The sequence below is a fragment of the Talpa europaea genome, assembly GCF_964194135.1.
Source record: "Talpa europaea genome assembly, chromosome: 9".
NCBI classification, from domain to species: Eukaryota; Metazoa; Chordata; class Mammalia; order Eulipotyphla; family Talpidae; genus Talpa; species Talpa europaea.
This window is the reverse complement of record NC_140076.1, coordinates 56,793,480-56,812,304: the sequence shown is the minus strand read 5'-3', so window position 1 is coordinate 56,812,304 and position 18,825 is coordinate 56,793,480. Positions and strand designations below refer to the sequence as shown.

The 18,825-nt window shown below is 36.4% G+C and overlaps 1 protein-coding gene across 1 annotated transcript; it reads right to left on the bottom strand.

The window, feature by feature from the left end:
- Window positions 1–1,184: 1,184 nt before the first annotated feature.
- LOC311177372 (large ribosomal subunit protein eL15-like) lies at window positions 1,185–2,221 on the bottom strand. Its single transcript, XM_084243326.1, has one exon. The coding sequence runs from the start codon at window positions 1,859–1,861 to the stop codon at window positions 1,247–1,249; it is 615 nt and encodes a 204-aa protein (XP_084099452.1). The 5' UTR covers window positions 1,862–2,221; the 3' UTR covers window positions 1,185–1,246.
- Window positions 2,222–18,825: the final 16,604 nt, after the last annotated feature.

The window sequence follows — 18,825 nt, the reverse complement described above, 5'->3', positions numbered from 1 at the left end:
TGGGGGTGGGAGTACAGCCAAGGTCCCATATTTGAGTGATAGCACAGTTTTCTGCCTGCAGTATATTCTGGTAGACTAGTTCTCTGTTTTCTCAGAGACATGGAAGAAAATGAAGAATGAATTCTATCTTGAGGAACTACATTAGTCTCCTTGAATGATTGAAACTAATCTCAGTAAAATTGCTTCAGAAAGAAAGTGGAACTTCAGATGTAGTAAGTTAGATAGGCACTTTTGGAAACTCTAGTATTCTTATTTTATGGTTAAAGTAAAATATGATCAGATTCATTAAAGCATTGCTTTCCTACTTATGAGATTAGATTGTATGTGATCAAAAGTGTATATCAGCATAAAAAATAATCCCTAGGGGCAAACAAATCACTGTAAGTAGGCATCTAGAGGCAGAGTAAGAACACAGGTTTTAAGTAGGGCTGTTTAAAATAATTTTTTAACCCCTTGGATTTAGGTTTTAACTCAGTCTTTATTCCTTGAGAACAGTGAGATCATGGAGAAATAAATCTAGCTCTTTAATTTCTATTTTCTTTATCTACAAAGTGGGAATAATAAACAATAATGCATATAGAATATCGACTGTCAGTGATAGTTCCAGTATGCTAAGTGAAATAACAGCAGTGATGCTTTCTCACTCATCCACTTTTAGTTCTCAGAAAAGAGCAGTGTAAGTGGAGTTGGAAAAAGGAAATCTGTACTGATTTACTTGTATTCACTACCTGATACCTCTGTATGGCAGGCTTAGTAGTGATGCATGGAGATCTCTAGCTGGGGGAAAGTTCTTTCCCCAGAGCCTCATAATCCATTTAGCTCCTTGGAAGCTTAATAAAGAATTTCATGTACCCTGACAATAATTTGCAAACCTTCTAGCTTTTGTGAATCTGCTAAGAGATAAGTATAGGGCAGGAGATGAGTCCTTGGACTCCAGTGACAACTCCAACCTCAACACAGCTTGGTCAGGCAAAGAGAATGCATCTCATGCTGCCCCAGGAAAGCGTCAAGGAATGTGTCATTTATAAACAGCAGCTTTTTTATTCTAACTTAAATTTGTAGGAGAGTAATTGCCATAGCAACGACCGTCCCTTCCAATGCAGATAAGTACAAGGATAGCCCTTGGTAGAAAGATCAGGAGGGAGGTTCTAATCCTGCTGTGATTTACTAAAAAGCTCTAATTTTAAAACAATTTTTTAACTGTCCTAAATTGTTTATTAGGTAAGAATTTTACAAACATTACTTATTAGCGGTAACGGTGGAGCTGGAGAGTATTGCGCCTTCTCCAAGCTGCACGGCGAGAACCACCAATAGTGTGGTGGAACTTGTGGCCCTTTCCAAGACCATGGCTCTTGCGGCCTGCGGATGTTAGCCCCCGCATCTCCCTGTGCTTGTGGACTGGTTTAGTGATCCATTGGGTGTCAGGGTTTCTTCTGATAGCTTTATGGAATGGATCGATGAGGATAACCTCAAAAAATTTGTACGTGGAATCTTCACCAACCCAGTAAGAATTCAGGACTCTCAGAGCTCCACAGTGGCGTCCAGCTCGCTCTTCAGCAACAGATTGAAGGCTTCTAGAAAACTTCAGCTGATTAACACCATGGTGGACAGGCTTGCCATAGGTTGCACCCTTTGGAATTGGACGTTTGCGGCCACCACGGTGCACACGAATCCGATATATGACATAACCTTGCTTGGCTTTGTATCCCAGTTTTCTCGCTTTATCCTGCCTGGTGGGGCGGGGTGCCCTGTGGAGGGCTGACAGCTGGCCATACAGCCAGCAGCGCACCCTGAAAATAAAGCGCATCACATCGGACTGCTTCTTCCTCCATAGTTCCTGGATGTATTTGTAAGCGCCCATTTTGGCGTATCTGATGGCTGCTGCCAGATGGAAAGGAAAGAGCCCTTTACCTTAAAACAATTTAACAAATTCTTTTGCCATTTTTTTTTTTCTAGAACATAGCATAGATTCTATATGCTAGTTCTTGGGAATAGAAGCTACCTCTTACCTATTTTCTCCAGCCTCCATTTTTATTTATTTTTTTTTGAAGATTTACTTTCTTTTTATTTAGGCATAAAAGAGCAGGGTGTAGGTCAGAGGTGTGATGAGCAGGGTGTGTGTGTGTAAGAGGATTCACCAGAGACAGAATGGGGAGCAGAACAGTTGGGTCTATTGAAATACACTGCTGAGGGGAGCAGTGGGTGAGACAGGAGGTCTGCTGCACCATGTGGGTTAGCTCTGGCAGGGGCTAGAACTCTGCCACAATGACCTGGAATAGCTTGATAGTGCTGAGCCTTTAACCCCTGTGCCACCAGAGAGGGCCCCAGACCTCTTCTTTAGACAGATTAAAGTTGTCATTTTGGTAAAAATTAACTGAAAAAATGAACTTTTATACCCAGTTACTTTCAACAAGTTGTCTTTGTCTTTGTATCTTAAATCTATCTTACTCATCATTCTTCCTAATCCAGTTATCCTACTAAATTCCTTATTTAGGGGTACCCGTTTCTCTTTCTTGAAACAGCAGCTCAAAATCGAGTGTCATTTTACACTCACTATCCCACAACCTAAAGCTGTTGATAGCCTGCCAGTTTTGCCTTCCCAGTCCAGTGGTTCTCATTCCTGGCATACTTGTAAGTCATCTGTGGAACCTTTTAAAATGCCAGTCCTGAAAACCCATCACTGAGTATGTTGGGGTGTAAGTGTGTTTTTTACGGTGAGAATTTCATGGATATTGAAGAATGAATACATTTAAAATATAAAATAAGGTATAAATACAAGAAAATAACTTTGTTTAGCTATCGCCTCATTCAAAACCACCAGGAAATAACCACTAGAGCTGAAGTCTGTTTACTTGTGGCCTATCATTTCCATCTCCCTCCCATCAAGAGTAATTTCTATTCTGAATGTTATATTTTTCTTTCCCTTGCATTTCATTATACTTTTATAATACATAGGTGCCTTCTTAAACAATAAATGGTCAAATTTCTTTTGTTTAACATATGTAAAGTTGTTATACTGTATACAATATGTTTTCTTGCCTTTTTAAATTCTCCATTATGATTTTGAGATTCATCCATGCTGGTGCCAACTGCTGTGGTCCATTTGCTAGTGTAATATTTCACTAAATAAACAATTTATTTATTCACCCTCCTGTGGATGGATATTTACAATTATTGCACATGTTAAATACCTCCCCTAGGGCATATACCCAGGCATGGAATTACCGTACTGTATATTCACACTTACATTTCAACTTTGCAAGATGATGCCAAAACTTTTCATCATAGTGGTTGTATGAGTTTGCTTCCACCACCATGCATCAGAAAATCAGAATTTGTGTCAACATATTAATAAATGTGTTTTCACTTATTTTGTGAAGAATTTGATTTTGATTTTCACTTTGTAGAATATAGAAGTGGTATCTCATATTGATTTTCACGTGCATTTTCCTAATAACTAATGAAGCAGAGCATTTTTTTCTGATGTGTATCTACAATTCTTGCTTCCTTTTCTGCAGAATTTGTCTTTTTTTTTTTTTTGCTGTGCATCTGTACTTTTTTTTTTTTATTTCACAGGTAATTCTTAAAGTAGCCAGCAGCGTGAATAACCACCTTTCTGTCTCATCCTTCCATCCTTCCTCATTGCTCTTACTGTGTCTGTACTTGTTCAAGTGCTCACCACTTCTGCATATCTCATTTTAGCGGTATTCTTGTTATGGGGCTAAGCCTCCATTTTACACCATCAATTTATCTGACCAGGCTCTTCTTCCTGATGCCTGTTCTGACTGACTGAATGACTTCCTTACTATCTTGTAAACAATGTTGCTGATTGCCCATTGCCTGAAATCAAGTCTGAACTACTTGGACTTTTAAGTTCATACCTACCTACATCTCTAATGTTGAGTCCTTCTTTGCTTTGCCATGTACCTTTCACTTCTGTCAATCCTAAAATCTTAATGGTTTTAGCATAAACACCATAGCTTCTTTCTTCCACCCTGGTTGTTCACAAGCTTCACTGTTCCTGAAGAAAACATGACAACTTTCCTTCCCTCATGGTGTTTAATGCAAGTTCATTTCAGGCAGGAGTGCTGAAATTTTTTTTCCCTAAATGGTAGGATCTTGACTCAGAAAAACCTTAATTCCCAAAACTCAGTCTCAGCAAATCTAAAGAAAAGATAAAGCTGTGAAGTGGATTGTCTGTCAGCCTAGAGAGGTAAGGCCTAATTAGGTGGACCTCAAGGAAAGCTGAGCAAGGGAAAATGAAGGCAAATCGCACCAACCATCTTAAAGAGGTTTCACTGAAAATCTCCCTGACTGAATCCATTGGTGTTGGTTATCTTAATGAAGCCACTAGAGACACCACATTTGACCAGTTTGACCACATTTAGAAATTGCTTTCTGAGGGCATTTGGTCTGCTGTAGAGAAGGGGTCATGAGCTAGCAATTCGTGGGCATTGTCTGGGCTGCAGATATGTTCAATCTGTCTGGGAGTTAAAAACTTGAATTAGTTTCCAACAATTAAATATCAGGGAATTTCCACTAATAATCTGGGTATCTGATTTTTCTTGAAAATCCAGTAACAGCAGATCTGTAATATCACAAGGAAAAATTCACTTGAGCCAAGTAGTGCACCCCACTTTAGATAGGTCAGTCTTCAACTCAGCTCTGCCCTTAACCATGTCCCAATGTCCAGATATGATGTCCTTTACCTGGTCAGCCTGACTCTGTTAGGCAATTTGCTGGTTCTGGTAATCCTCTGATATTGCTGAGTAGTTATTTTCCCCAGGCAATACTGACTACATTTGATAGGTGGGTGGCTCTCAGAGGCTTCACTTTGTTGCTTAGTAGCCAGTCAGATTTCTACTAGTCAACCTCTCCTGGACTCATGTGTCTCAGGTGTGAGTGAAGTGGTTGGAGCAGGTGACCATTAAGACTTCTTATTGCTCTAGCATTATGTGCTATCATGGAATAACCTGAATGCTTACACCTTTCTCTTATAGGTTTTGTTCCCAACTCTTTTCTGTCTATCTGTATTACTCTACCTATATCTACATCTCCATTTCCATCTCTATCTCCATCATTATCTGAAAGATTATTTCTATTACTACCTGAAAGATTATTTTTCTCTTAAAAGCTTACTTGTGGTAGAGAGTATAGGATTTGATGGAAGTAATGGGGGTATACTTGATCAACCTTTCCTTTTTTCTCTCTCTCTGTTTTATAAGATGACCTTTGTTTTGTTTAGCATGTTCATGGAGCTGGAAACAGTAAAGACATGCTGATTCTAAAAGAAGATACTCACAATACATAGGAAGAATGCATCTTTTTTTTAATTTTCTACTATTCTTTGAGTAGAATTTGTTCATAATATTAAAGAGTTCACTTGCCATAAATATTCATTGGATACTTTTCTACCATAGTGATAGCTATCCTTGACATACATATATAAAGAACAAAATAATGTGCAGTTCTTTTTAATGAACAAAATAAAGTGCCCATTTACACAAAGGGCAATGCACGAATCACATGTAAATGGACAACTCCTGAAATAGTATTTCTCAAACCTAGTTCATAGGAATGAAGTTGCTGGCTCATATATTGCTAGCTGCTGCAGTACTCCGAGGACCACAGTGTAAGTAAAAACTGATGGACAGCTTTCTTAGGCAATGATTTTGCTTTATGTGCTTCTAATGTAGTGTCTTTGTGGGATCTTTTTAACCCTTTGGATATAAAACGTCACCATAAAAATGAAATACATGCTTTTCAGTGTCTACTGGATAAAGTATACATAGTCACATAGTCAGTTGGATTTTTTTTTTTAATAGAGGCATGTTTTTATTTATTTATTTGTTTGTTTGTTTGTTCGTTTTTGTTTATACATGCACTGGGTACAGTCAGAAGCGCGGGAGGGTGAGAGAATTCACCAGAGCCAGAGCGGGGAGCAGAGCAGGCAGACTGACAAAATACACTGCTGAGGGGAGCAGTGGGCGGCAGGAGAGGTCTGCGCGCCATGTGGGACCCTCCTCCGGTGGCCGGGGAGCAGCCCGGGATCGAACCGGCGCCGCAGAGGCTGCGGGCAGCTTCGCAACCCAGCGCTCAACCGCTACGCCACCGGGGAGGCCCTGGATGGGGTTTTTTCCTTCTCGATTTCCTTTCCTGTTCAAACTAGAAATTTATCTCTAGCCAGCAAAGTCTGTATGTAATTGTATTTAAAATGCGTACGAATTGACATTGGTTTTTGAAATAGGTAAGGCATTTCACTAATATTTCTGCTGTTTTGTGTTCTAGATTGTAAAACAAATTGTATATAATGACAAAAAATTTAATCCCCTCTTGATTGTGGAGGGATGACAATAGATATTATGTGGAAACAAAAATGACAGCAGAAACATACTTTCAGGATTTAATAAGGTGACTTAGAATAATTTTGTTCATCCAATTTTCATTTTGGCTGCACTGATTCTTTCTTCTTTAGATTGTTGCAACTTTTTTTTCCAATATCTTTGTTACAGAAGTAGATAGTGCTCATGATTCACCTAGCTCTTGGAGATGATTTTATAATAGTGGGTTACTCTAATTGCATTTCTTTACTTTCTTTTTCCTTTAGTAAGAAAAACAGTAAAGAATTCTTGTTCTCTTTGCACATTGGGGAAAGTTCTTCTAATGTTATCACTCCTACTGATTGATAAGCCCTTGGGCTTCTATTGCTTAAAAATGTCAAGTGCAAATAAAGGTTTTTATGGAACCAAAAAGACCTTGAAGGTAATAAACACTTTGTATAATTTCATTGTATTAGATGATGAACTTAAAAAAGTTGTACTGGGGAAATAATTTATTTTGGGTATTAGTTATAACTAGAGACTTCTGCAGTAGACATATGTAAGATACTAAGTTTATATATTAGGATTTGGAAATGACTGTGACAGCTGAAGATGAAATCTCTAATTCCATAAGCTTTTTACCTTTAGCTTTCTAAGAGCAAGTCTGAGTTCATTTGTTAGATGAATATTTTTTCTGTGATTTTAAATGTAGAAAAAATAAAATCAATAAGCAAAATGAAGGTGGTATATGTATAAATTAATGAATAAAAATATGATTATCAAGGTTAATAGATAACTAAACTGCAAAATCTAACCTTGTCCTTAAAACTATGTTAATAAGTATTAATAGTTTAGTTAGTTGTATTGTCCCTTAGCAAAGTAGATTAGGATTATTTAAATATAAGTATGGGAAATAAGGAGAGTTGTAATTGAAGCAAATGAATGTGAAGTCCTAAAAATTAATATACAGTAAACCAAGAAGCTACGTTCAAGGTGGGATACTTTAAAATAATTGAGCTGGGCCTCCCCTGGTGGCGCAGTGGTTAAGCGCTGGGCTGCGAAGCTGCCTGCAGTCTCTGCAGCGCCGGTTCGATCCTGGGCTGCTGGGCGAGGGTCCCACATGGTGCGCAGACCTCTCCTGCCGCCTGCTGCTCCCCTCAGCAGTGTACTTCAGTCCATCTGCCTGCTCTGCTCCCTGATCTAGCTCTGGTGAATCCTCTCACCCTCCCATGCTTCTGACTGTACCCAGTGCTTGTAGAAATAAATAAATAAATCTTTAAAAAAAAATGGAGCCAAAAGAATGAAAGTTTAAGGAAAAAAATGTAGTTGTACTTTTTAAACATGATGCACAAAATAATACCTAATTGGATTTTAAAAAGAATGATTTTCTTAGAAAATTGAAAATTTATCAGGAGTTTTTTGCGAATAGTTACACTTTCATTATAACCTCGTACATTTAGTTGGTTTGTCTTTAGTATTTTTTCAATATTATAATAATCATTAACAATACTAAAAAACAAAGCAACAGAATGATGATTCATTTTGGGACAATAGAAATAACTGAAAAAAAGTTTCTACAATATATAAGCTGCTACCTCTTAAATGAATGAATTAATTATTTAAATTGAGATAAAAAGAGCATCCCTGCCATCAGGTGTGACTCCCATAGTGTACCCACCACCTAATCACTCCTGATCCAGCACCCTAATCCACTGTGCTTCCTTACCTCTTTGTTCTTACCCTTCCCTCACACCTTGTATTTCTGGATGTTTCAGTTCTGTAGTCAGATTTCAAGCTGTCTTTATGTGAACATTGGCTTCTCTATATTTTCTATATTCCACAGTTTTAAATAAATACCTAAGGAGTGCTCATTAGTAACCAGGTGCTGGATATTGGGCGCTGGATAAATTAGACACTTAAAAAAAAAAAAGATTTATTTATTTATTTATACAAGCACTGGGTACAGTTAGAAGCGCGGGAGGGTGAGAGAATTCACCAGAGCCAGAGCGGGAGCAGAACAGGCAGAAAGACTGAAGTACACTGCTGAGGGGAGCAGCGGGCGGCAGGATTGGTCTGCGCGCCATGTGGGATTCTCACCGCCAGCAGGGATTCAACTGGTGCTGCAGGGGCTGTGGGCAGCTTCGCAACCCAGCGCTCAACTGCTGTGCCACTGGGGAGGCCCTAAATTAGACACTTTCTATCTCCAAGGATAGATGAAGTGGCTAGCTTTGTTCCTTGTTTGTGCGTTATTTATCTCTGTACTTTTAGCACCTAGCGCAGAGTTCAACACATAAAAACTCATTAATATCAGCTTGTTGAATCGAATCCAGTATTTGTTGCAAGAGTAAATATCTAGGATTTTGGAAGCACTGAGTTGAGTTTTCTTTGGGTTTCTCAGAAATTTTGTAAATGGAAGAGAACACAGATGTAGGATCTCTTGAATATGCTAGGATGCAAATTATTTAACAGTATTTAAATAACAACATTGCATTTATAGTTTAAAGTGTTAAGTATTTTAACATTTAGTGTAGTAGGAAGAGCAGGAGTCTGGGGGTGAGATGCCTGTATGATTTTGGGCAAGTAACCTAGCTGAGCTTGAACCTGAGCTTTCTTCATTTAATATGAGGGTTAAAGAAGGGTTCTTTTTTAAAAATATATTTTATTTTATATAATTCTTACATCATTTTTCATTTTTGCACAATGTATGCATTTTCATTGTGGTTATAATCCCCATGCAATTGCACCCCCTTTATTTTGACCCTAATCCTTCCTCTCCCCCCAACCCCCTGTTGTGTGTCTCTGGTTTATAGTTGCTTGTTGATTTTGATTTTTTATTTATTATAGTTAGTCTTTTTCCTGGTCCCTTATTTAGTTTTCTAAATTCCTGCTATGAGTGAGACCATCCGGTATTTTTCTTTTTCTTTCTGTCTTATTTCGCTGAGCATGATCCCTTCCAGCGCCATCCATGTCTTAACCTGCAGTCACAGATGACCTTATTAGAAGCCTTGAATGACTTCAAATGGTATGTGGATATTTGAAAATGTATTTTTTGCTTAGAATGGACCCAAATGTCAATAGCTTCTCAGGAGCCTATCCTCCCACTTCCCCTCAAGATTAATTTCTGGTCTAGATTATTTCTAGGGTTTATTTTACTTTAAAAAATAGCTTCAATGTAACCTGTAAACATTTTAATCAGTTGATTAAAATTAAGAAATAAATCTTTCAGCTTGTTATTACCTATGAAAAATTCCATTTTGGATTGTTCTCTGTTTTATACCTTAATCAAATAATTAACCTATCAAGCAGCTAATGAACATTTATTGATAAGCATTGTATTTTCTGAACTATACTAACAAAGGGTAATAGTGAAGGGTATACCAATATCTTTCTTCAAAGAATGCATTATCTAATTAGGAAGACTAAATCAACCTAATCTTTCATTTTAATGTAGTCATGGAGATGAATTTTGCACCGTGAAAAATCAGTGGGAAAAATTAAGACTATACTAAAAGTGAAGTAGATGATTAATTCTAGCTGATGTGCTAAGACTATGTTTTCAAGGTATTGTGTTTATCCAGTCATCCATGACACATTTACTGAGTACTGACAATACTCTAGGCACAAAAAAAACACTACAATATGGTCTATCAACATATAGGGTGTTGTATAGGAAATTGAAATAGAAACAAGTGATTATAGAGTTGTGATCTAGTATTTATCCAGTTTTTTATTCAGATATGAAAAAAGGTGCAAAAGGGAAAACAGAATTACTCTAAACTGCATAGGATAGCTCTCAGTGGCCTCAAATCTAATTGAATTGGTATAATAAATACACGAACCATTAAGACATAGGACAAAATATCTTGCATCATAATTCTCTATGAAGTGCCATGCAGCTTCTAGGGAGAAGAAGTCTCTGTTTTCCATGGGGAGGAAGTATGAGGGAATGATTAAAAGAAAAAGGCCTTGTGAAAAATGTGGACCCATGATTGTGGTTGAATTTAATAATAGTGGAGATGGGCAGATAGGAAACAGCAGGAGTGATGACATTGGCTAAGTCCATATTTGTGACATAGCTCATCTTCCAGTTTACCCTAAGTATAGTGTATATATAACAAAGATTAAAATAAGTAGAACAGGGTCAAGGTAAAAGTCTGAGCCTTCTCCTTGAAGGAGTGAGGAAATATTAGGAATTTAGGAACTATAGAGAAAAAGAATTATGCTCCTGAAGCTTAACTTGGAGTGAATTAAAATGGGAAGAGGGCCGTTAGCTATAGCAATAGACTGGTAAAAAGTAGTAATTGGCTAAACAGAGGTATGTGCACTAGGAACAAAAAGGAAGGAACTAATTTCTGTGCTATTGCAGAGGAAGAAGTGGGAGGATTTGACAGCTAGTGAGATGTAAGCATGGGTGGGATAGACAAAAGTGCTTCAGGGGTATTGTACCTGGTTCACAGAGAGGAGGCTATTTCTGTTGGCAGAAGTCAAGGAGCCAGAAGGATGAATTGTTTGAGGAAGGAAAGATGGTAGTGAGTTTTATTCTTATTGAGGTCATTATGAATGGGCCCAGTCACACAGTTTAGGTGCATGGAATAGAGGTTGAATTTTGAAGGGCAAATTAAATATACGTAAACGTGGAGGAGAAGATTGGACATTCAAGGCTCAAGCATGCATGGGGCCTCATGAGTGGGAATATTTAAACAAGACCATAACAAGCAATGTTTAATTCAGCATATATCTATTTATCGGAGTGTATGTTCTATAAATCAGGGGTCAGGTTCATTTGACTTCCTATTTCTAAGCTTATCACTGTGCCTACCACTTGGTATGTGCTCTGCAAATATTTGTGAATAAATAAGTGAAGATGTACTCCACTTCAAGCATTTGCAAAATACTGAGATTAGAGGCAGAATAACAAGTTCCTGCTCTCAAAGAACTTATAGTGAGTCTGTCTCTATCTCTATCATCTCTATCTCTATCTCTGTTTCTAATCTCTATCTCTATCTCTGTCTCTATCTCTATTAAATATAATGTATCTATCTATATATAAAGAATATATATTCTCTATCTATCAATCATCTGTCTCACCATCTACCTATGTATCTATCATCTACCTATGTATCTATCACCATCTACCTATGTATCTATCATCATGATAGATGATATTTTTTATCTAGCTATCTGACTACTTGTGTGTGTGTAACATAGCAATGCATATAATACAATACATGGAGATGGAATCATATGTGAAACACACAAAGTATGTCCAAGAAGGCTTAGAGAAAAGACATTGATATCCTCAGGAAAATGTGAGGTATCTAGAAGGAAACATGGTAGCTTATGGCAGATAAGGAAGACGAGGAAGGGGTTTCAGGCAGTGGATATTATATTAATATGCACGTAGGTTTTTGAAAGTATATGGATTATTGGAGCAACTTTTAGATTTCTATGATGCATCTGGATGAGGGGGAAAGGAAAGATGAGACTGGAGATTTAGGTGGAGGCCATTTCTTAAAATACCTTGTCTGTCTTACTAAGGACTAACAGACTTATTCTGAAGACCTTGGGGTACAATGAGGGATCGTGAAGAGAAGAGACAATGGAGGAATAATACTCTTAGGGACAGTCACCATCTGTCTCAGGGCATGTTCATTACAAATCTAAGCTTGAATTTCTTCATCTGAAAAATAAGGCTAAAAGTCCATAAGAAAATACATGCATTTAATCACTTTGTTGGGTTATTTTTAAATCAGTAGATTTTGAAAGAAGATACATTTTTTCAAGAGTATGTTTTTTTCTTACATTTTCAAATTAGAAGTTTTGTATCCAAACATCATTCTTCCAAATTTTTTAAGGATAAAGATATATATTTTCCAAAGCTGCAATTTAAAAGTTCCCTTCAGTTAAATATAATTACTCTAAAAGTGGCATATCTCTACATATGCTTCTTGGTGAAATTTAATATTACTGGCCTGTTTCTAGAATGTGACATAAGTGGGAATAAGATAATTATAGACAATTCTGGAAGCAGTTGCCATTGTAAGATTTATATGAGTGGATGAGTTAACTTAGAATTAAGCTTAGACTTTTTTTTCTAAGTTGCAGGTAGCTGAGTTAATTTTTTTTTCTGTGTTTTACTTCTTATTTGATCTTGAGAGAAACTAGGCACCATTTAACTGCATATATTGCAAACATTTCTTATCTACATCTTCAATATAAAAATCCTAATACTCAGTACCTCAGAAGTGCCTGACATCTGGCATTCATAAATTGCTTTTTAAATCTGGACTTAGATCTTATGGACAAGACAGAAAAAGCAACCAATAGCATAAGAGCACTTATTAGATACCAATAATAGTAAAGGGTGATGGAGGGCACAAAAAATTGAGAGAGAAAATGTTTTCTACTCTTTCAGGTAGCCTAAAATTTAACCAGGCAGTCCAAACACTAATACCATTTTGAAGAGGAATGAAAGCAGTGTGCATGGGGTTGTTGACATTGCTTTGATGATGGGTCTAACTACACCAAAGAAATGTGTTCTCTGAACTGGAATCTTAGAGACCATTGTGTTCCCTTAGACAAATGGAAGCTTTCCCGTTCAACTGGTTTACTCATTACTATTAACTTGGCAGTCAAAAATAATTTACAAACTCATGTTGGATTTGGAATGCAAAAAGAAAAAAAAAAGGAAATAACAGGAAACAAGTGAATTTTGAATTTTTTTTTTTAAGATTTATTTATTTATTTATACAAGAACCAGGGTACAGGCCAGATGCGCGGGAGGGTGAGAGGATTCACCAGAGACAGAGCAGGGAACAGAACAGGCAGAAGGACTGAAGTACACTGCTGAGGGGAGCAGCGGGTGAGACAGGAGAGGTCCGCTGCACCATGTGGGACCCTCGCTGGCAGACTGGCATCGAACCAGCACTGCAGAGACTGTGGACAGCTTCACAGCACAGTGCTCAACGCTCAACCGCCTGGGCCACCAGGGGAGGCCCGAATTTTGAATTTTTAAATCTTTTTTTTCCACAGGAATTTTGTTTCAAGACTTTTTAGTGACCAAACCAGAGGGTTGGTTTGTTTAGTATGTAGTTTATTCTCTCCTCAACCACATTGTTAGTTAGATTTGCAACTTAAAAGGGAAATAAAGACAAAAATAACAAGCACTATTGAGTATAAGAAAAAAAGGGAACCCTTGTGCACTGTTGGTGGGAATCTAAATTGATAGTCACTATGGAAAACAGTATGCTGTTTCCTCAAAAAACTAAAAATAGAATTACCATATGGTCCAGTAACTCCACTTTTGGGTATTAATCCAAAGAAAACAAAACTTATAACCCCCCATGTCTGTTAAAGTGTTATTTACTGTATAATAGCCAAATCATGAAAACAACCTATGTTTTCTGAATGAATGAAGAATATGTGATACTCACACACAAATGGAATATTAGTCATAACAAACAATGGAATCTTGCCATTTGTGACAAGGATAGACCTTTAGATCTTATGGTAAGTGAAATAATTCAGACGGAGAAAGACAAATACTATTTGATCTCATTTATATGTGGACTCTAAAAATTGTCAAATGCATAGATACAGAGGATCAGTTGATGGTTTCCAGAGGCACAGGGTGGAGGCTAGGGGAAATGACTGAAAGTGTTCAAAAGGTATAAACTTCCAGTATAAAATAAATATGTCATGGTGACTGTAGTTAATGATAGTCTGTTGTATATTTTTAAATATAAATTTTTAATTTTAAATTTAAGAGGATAAATCTTAAATACTCACATAAGAAAAACATTTTGTAGCTATGATTGGTAACATTAACTAGCTTATTGTAGTATTTTGTGTAATATATATATGCAAATATCAAATCATTATATTGTATACCTGAAATGAATAAATGTTATATGCCAATTATACATCGATGAAAAATAACAAAAAATATAAAAAGAAGTAGTGGGAAGACACAGGACAATCTATTCTGCCTTGCTTCCTCAAAAGTGCTTGTTACCAACTGGCCAGTTTTCTAGAAACCACAGATAGATGAGCACAATAGTTACTCTTTTTACAGAATCATAAAGGAATTCTGAGGTGAACGTTATTTGCACAGCAGCTCCATTTTGGAGTAGTTTAGATGATGTTGGTAACACTTCTCTGTGTTTGTTTGACATATGAAATGATAACCATAAGCCTAGCCAGTTCTAGCTATTGAATTTGCCACTGAGGTGGAGAATTCTGACCTCCCCCACTCCACTTCCCCGGCAATCTGTCTAGGAGGCCTCTCCACCTCTTATTTTTATGCCCTGAGTTTCTGTGATGTGACAAATTATTTTAAATTACTATTGCAGATAATTTCTCCTTCAGGGTAACTTCTCAGCATCCAACACAATGTCTTACTCAGTTTTCAGAAGTGAGCTCACAGGACATTTACTTCCACAATTGCAGACAATTGTAAATAATTTGTTGAGGAATGTACATTCACTGCAGCATAAATATAAAATGCTTTTATTTTTTCAAATCTAATTTTTTAAGCTTGGTATGTGAATCTCCGTTTAGCATTCCTCAACAACATTTTGAACAGCTTCTATGACTGGAGGAGAATGGAACTCAGGATGAATTGCCTTCTATATCCAAACATATTAGGGATGTCGTGGTGGGCTTATTTTGAGAAGATTGTGTACCTATGACTTTCAGATCCTTAGTACAAGTTGAAGCTCATCTTCCTCACAGCCTTGCTTTTTGTTAAATGTCTCTCAATCACTGTCTGACTGTAGTAGAACAGACATCTCCAAAGCGTGGAGAGTTAGTGAATTGCCATGATTTTCTGCAGTTTTCAATAGCCAGTCTGTAAGTGACACAACTGCATTCACCGTTCTTTCTTTATTGTCATTCCCACCTTCATGTAGTGAACTTAGATAGAGATTAAGTCTAAAAGGCAGAACCTCTTTACTGTAATGTCATCTAGCATCAAGTCATCATCTTTGATATCAGAAACTCAGTTTTGTCAGTTTTATGAGTTGAGTAAACTTGGGGGGATTTCTTCACGAATAGCCAGTAACTAATGTATTAATCTTGTGAATTAATCAGTTTTAAAATAAATTATGAGGTATACTTTTTAAAGAGTCAGTGGACTCACCTGAAGTACAGTATGATGGGTTTTGACAAGTGTATACAATCATTAGGTATGACATCAGAAGGAATTTTTAATAGATCTATCATCTATTGCTAGTTTTCTCTAAGTTTAAAATATTTTTTATTTTGAACTCCTTTTTCTGTGTCTATTAGGGTAATAATATGTATTTTTCTATATTAATGTGTTATATTGTGTTGATTGATGTTTGAATGTGAAGCCAACCTTACACTCCCAGGATAAACCATTCTTGGTTTATGTGTCTTATTTCTTTTTTTGTATGTAGCTGGATCCTATGTCCAAAACTTTCCTGAGGTTTTTTTTTTTTTTAACTATATTCATGTAGGGATTGGGTGTGTAATTTTCTTGTTTTCCCTTTGTCTGGCTAAGGTATTTGGGTTATGCTGTCCTCAAAATGTGTATTGTCAAGTATTCTCTTATCTTCAAATATCGAAAGGTGTTTCTGTAGCATTGGTTTTTTTTTTATTACTTAATACATAGTAAACTTCTTCAGTGACATCATCTTGATTTGGAACTTTTGCTGTTGTTAAGATTTTAATAACAAATTCAATATATTTATTATTTACAGGATAAACATTTCACCCTTGTTAGCATTGTCTCTATTTTGTGGACAGGTTACATAATAGAGATGATTAGAGCTTTTATTTTTTATTCAGACTTATTTTCCTGGCTTTGTACACTAGTTATTTTGTTTGGAATTGGAAGTCCCCAAATAGTTGCAGTTACAGATCTTTTGAAGTATGTTATTTCTACTGAGAAATAATTTTGTCATTTGTGGTTTCTTTCTGAAGCTTTTATTCTCAGATGACAACATTAATTTAACTTCCAGGGCAACTCATTGTAGTTACTGATAACCTCTTTGAAAGTGTTACATATGAGTTCAGTTCAGTTGTGAACAGTTGAATTCATATAATCAGTGTTTATTCCTTGCCACCTCCTTCTTACAAATAGTGGTTAGGTGCACAGGCTAACTCACAAAAGCCTATTGTAACCACATGAAATTGAATGTTAGTTCTAATAATATCATTGTACCTATGTGATTTGTAGCCTTTTTTTTTGAATGAAAAAGTGTTGTGAGGTCTATCTGGCTGTAAATTTCAAGTAATGGATTTACAGACATTTTTGAAATATAGCTGATGACATGTTGGGGATTACATATACTTGGAAGCCTTTCGTTGTCTTGGGTAAAATTTGACAACATTGACTAAATACTGTATACAAGAATGAGAAGTTTAAATGTGTTAAACTGTAACATTCAGGCTTCATTTTACAGTCTTTCATCCTTTTCTAATAAAAACTTGTGGACGTTTTCAGCCTGAATACGGAATTTTCTTATTCTGTACTTATATTATTTGGTTAGCAAATCAGTTAAATTTGGCCATTAACATTTAAAGTCATGATTTTATTAACAATAGGGCAGAGAATTTACCATTGGCAAAGAACCATTCTTGTGATCCTGATTTTGTTTACCAGGTGATCTCTTTGCAGGGTGAATGAGAGACAGGAGATTAAGCTAACTTCTGAATTCTGGTCTGGAACATTTGTGCATATTATCTGTGTTCCTGCCATCACGAAGCTATTCATGGTCATCCCTCAGAGTCACAGAGTGGCCTATAGAATAAGAGATCTGTTCATCTTTCAGAGAAGTAAGCAAACTTCCAGATCTCATAATGGCTAATAGCAATATGAAATTAGATTATGTGATGTCTCTAGGCTGATTCAATGACTCTACAAGGGATTTTCTTTATGTCCGTACCATTGTTCTCTTCAGCCTTCCTCTATTACTTAACAATATCCATTTTGTACTAGGCCATATGGTCAGAGACGGGAAGAGGGACGCTGTACTCTCATTTCAGAGGTGTTGGCCTTTGATACTATGTGAATTGTTGTTTTTCGCTGGCTCTGCTTGATTTTTTAAATTTACTGTACATATTTAGGCATCCAAGGTATTTTACCCCGGTTATTTTTATATCTGTGGGCAGCATTTTTCAAAGAGGCAAATACAGATACTTAGATTTTTGATAACTTATTTTTGATTATCCGCTAGTATAATGAGAATGCTTAAAATTTCCATTTGATGATATAGAATAATTGTCATAAAATATTCTAGATTATCTGGATACCCATTTTATGTTGAATTTGCATTTACATTGGAATAAAGGGAAGGCCAATTGACATCACAAGACACATTTCAATAGTTTTATTTTGATTTGAGAAAAAAAGTTAGAATTGAATCTATTTAGGACCTTGGGACAGGGATATCAAACAGAAAGAATATGTACTGTGCCATATTTGCTTTGCTGTGGATATATGGGGCGATTGGGTGGATCCTATCTTTAAACAAAGTGTGGCATTTCCTTCTTGGTTTTACAATATAGTAAAGGTAATCAAACTGTGGAAAGAGTTTGAAATTTCCTGTAATAAACATCTTTATGTGCAAAAAAGATGTTTATATGAGACTATAAAAAACAGAGGATGGACTATAAGAATCCTGGGTAGCTGGTAAAAATCATTCCAGTTCTTTTCAGATATTATGACTCGCTAGCAATCTGCAATAGCAGGGAAGTGGAAAGTCCTTTCTTTTTGACTTTGATATAATTGTGCTTTTATACTTAAAATGCTCTGTCTGACAGAGTAGCCAATTGTTTTACCAAACCAGAGCTTCTAGCATATGTGATAAAAATGAATTACAGGTTTGCTTTAGGTCTTGGGTGGTTGGAACATCTAATCTCCTGGGTTAGGACTTCAGTCATCTCTAGCTATAAGTAGCCTTGCCATTTTGCCTTAATATATTTACAGATATTATAACTCCTTAAATGTATCATAACCTAAATATTCTTAAAAAATCATAAACTAAACTGTAAATTGGCCTTGTTACCAGTCTACTTAGAGACTGTTCTGTATGGCCTATGTCATTATTCAAAGCATGTCCCTGTCTTTTTTTAAACAGAGATAACACATTTCAGAGAGGAGCAGATTTCAATCTGTCAACCAACACATATTTATTGATTTCCTGGTCATAGTGGGAAGGGAGAATATATATTTCCCCTCACCATCTGTTCTTTATAAAAATCCCATTATTTCTCATAGTTTCTGATATTGCAAAATCCACTTATATTAATATTAAAGAAGTTACGAATGCACTCACTACATGGTCATTTAATAAACATGTAATGAGTAGCTAACAAATATGATTCAGGTTGTTTCCTGGAGAGAAAGAGGTGAATGTGTAAGACTTGCTTCTAGCTCCCCAGCTCTTAATTCTTCATCTTTTTGTCCTTAGTGTTACATTAGTCATTGATGACCTCTGCTTTATAGGAACTTTCTAACTCTTAAGTTTCCAGATGGCTC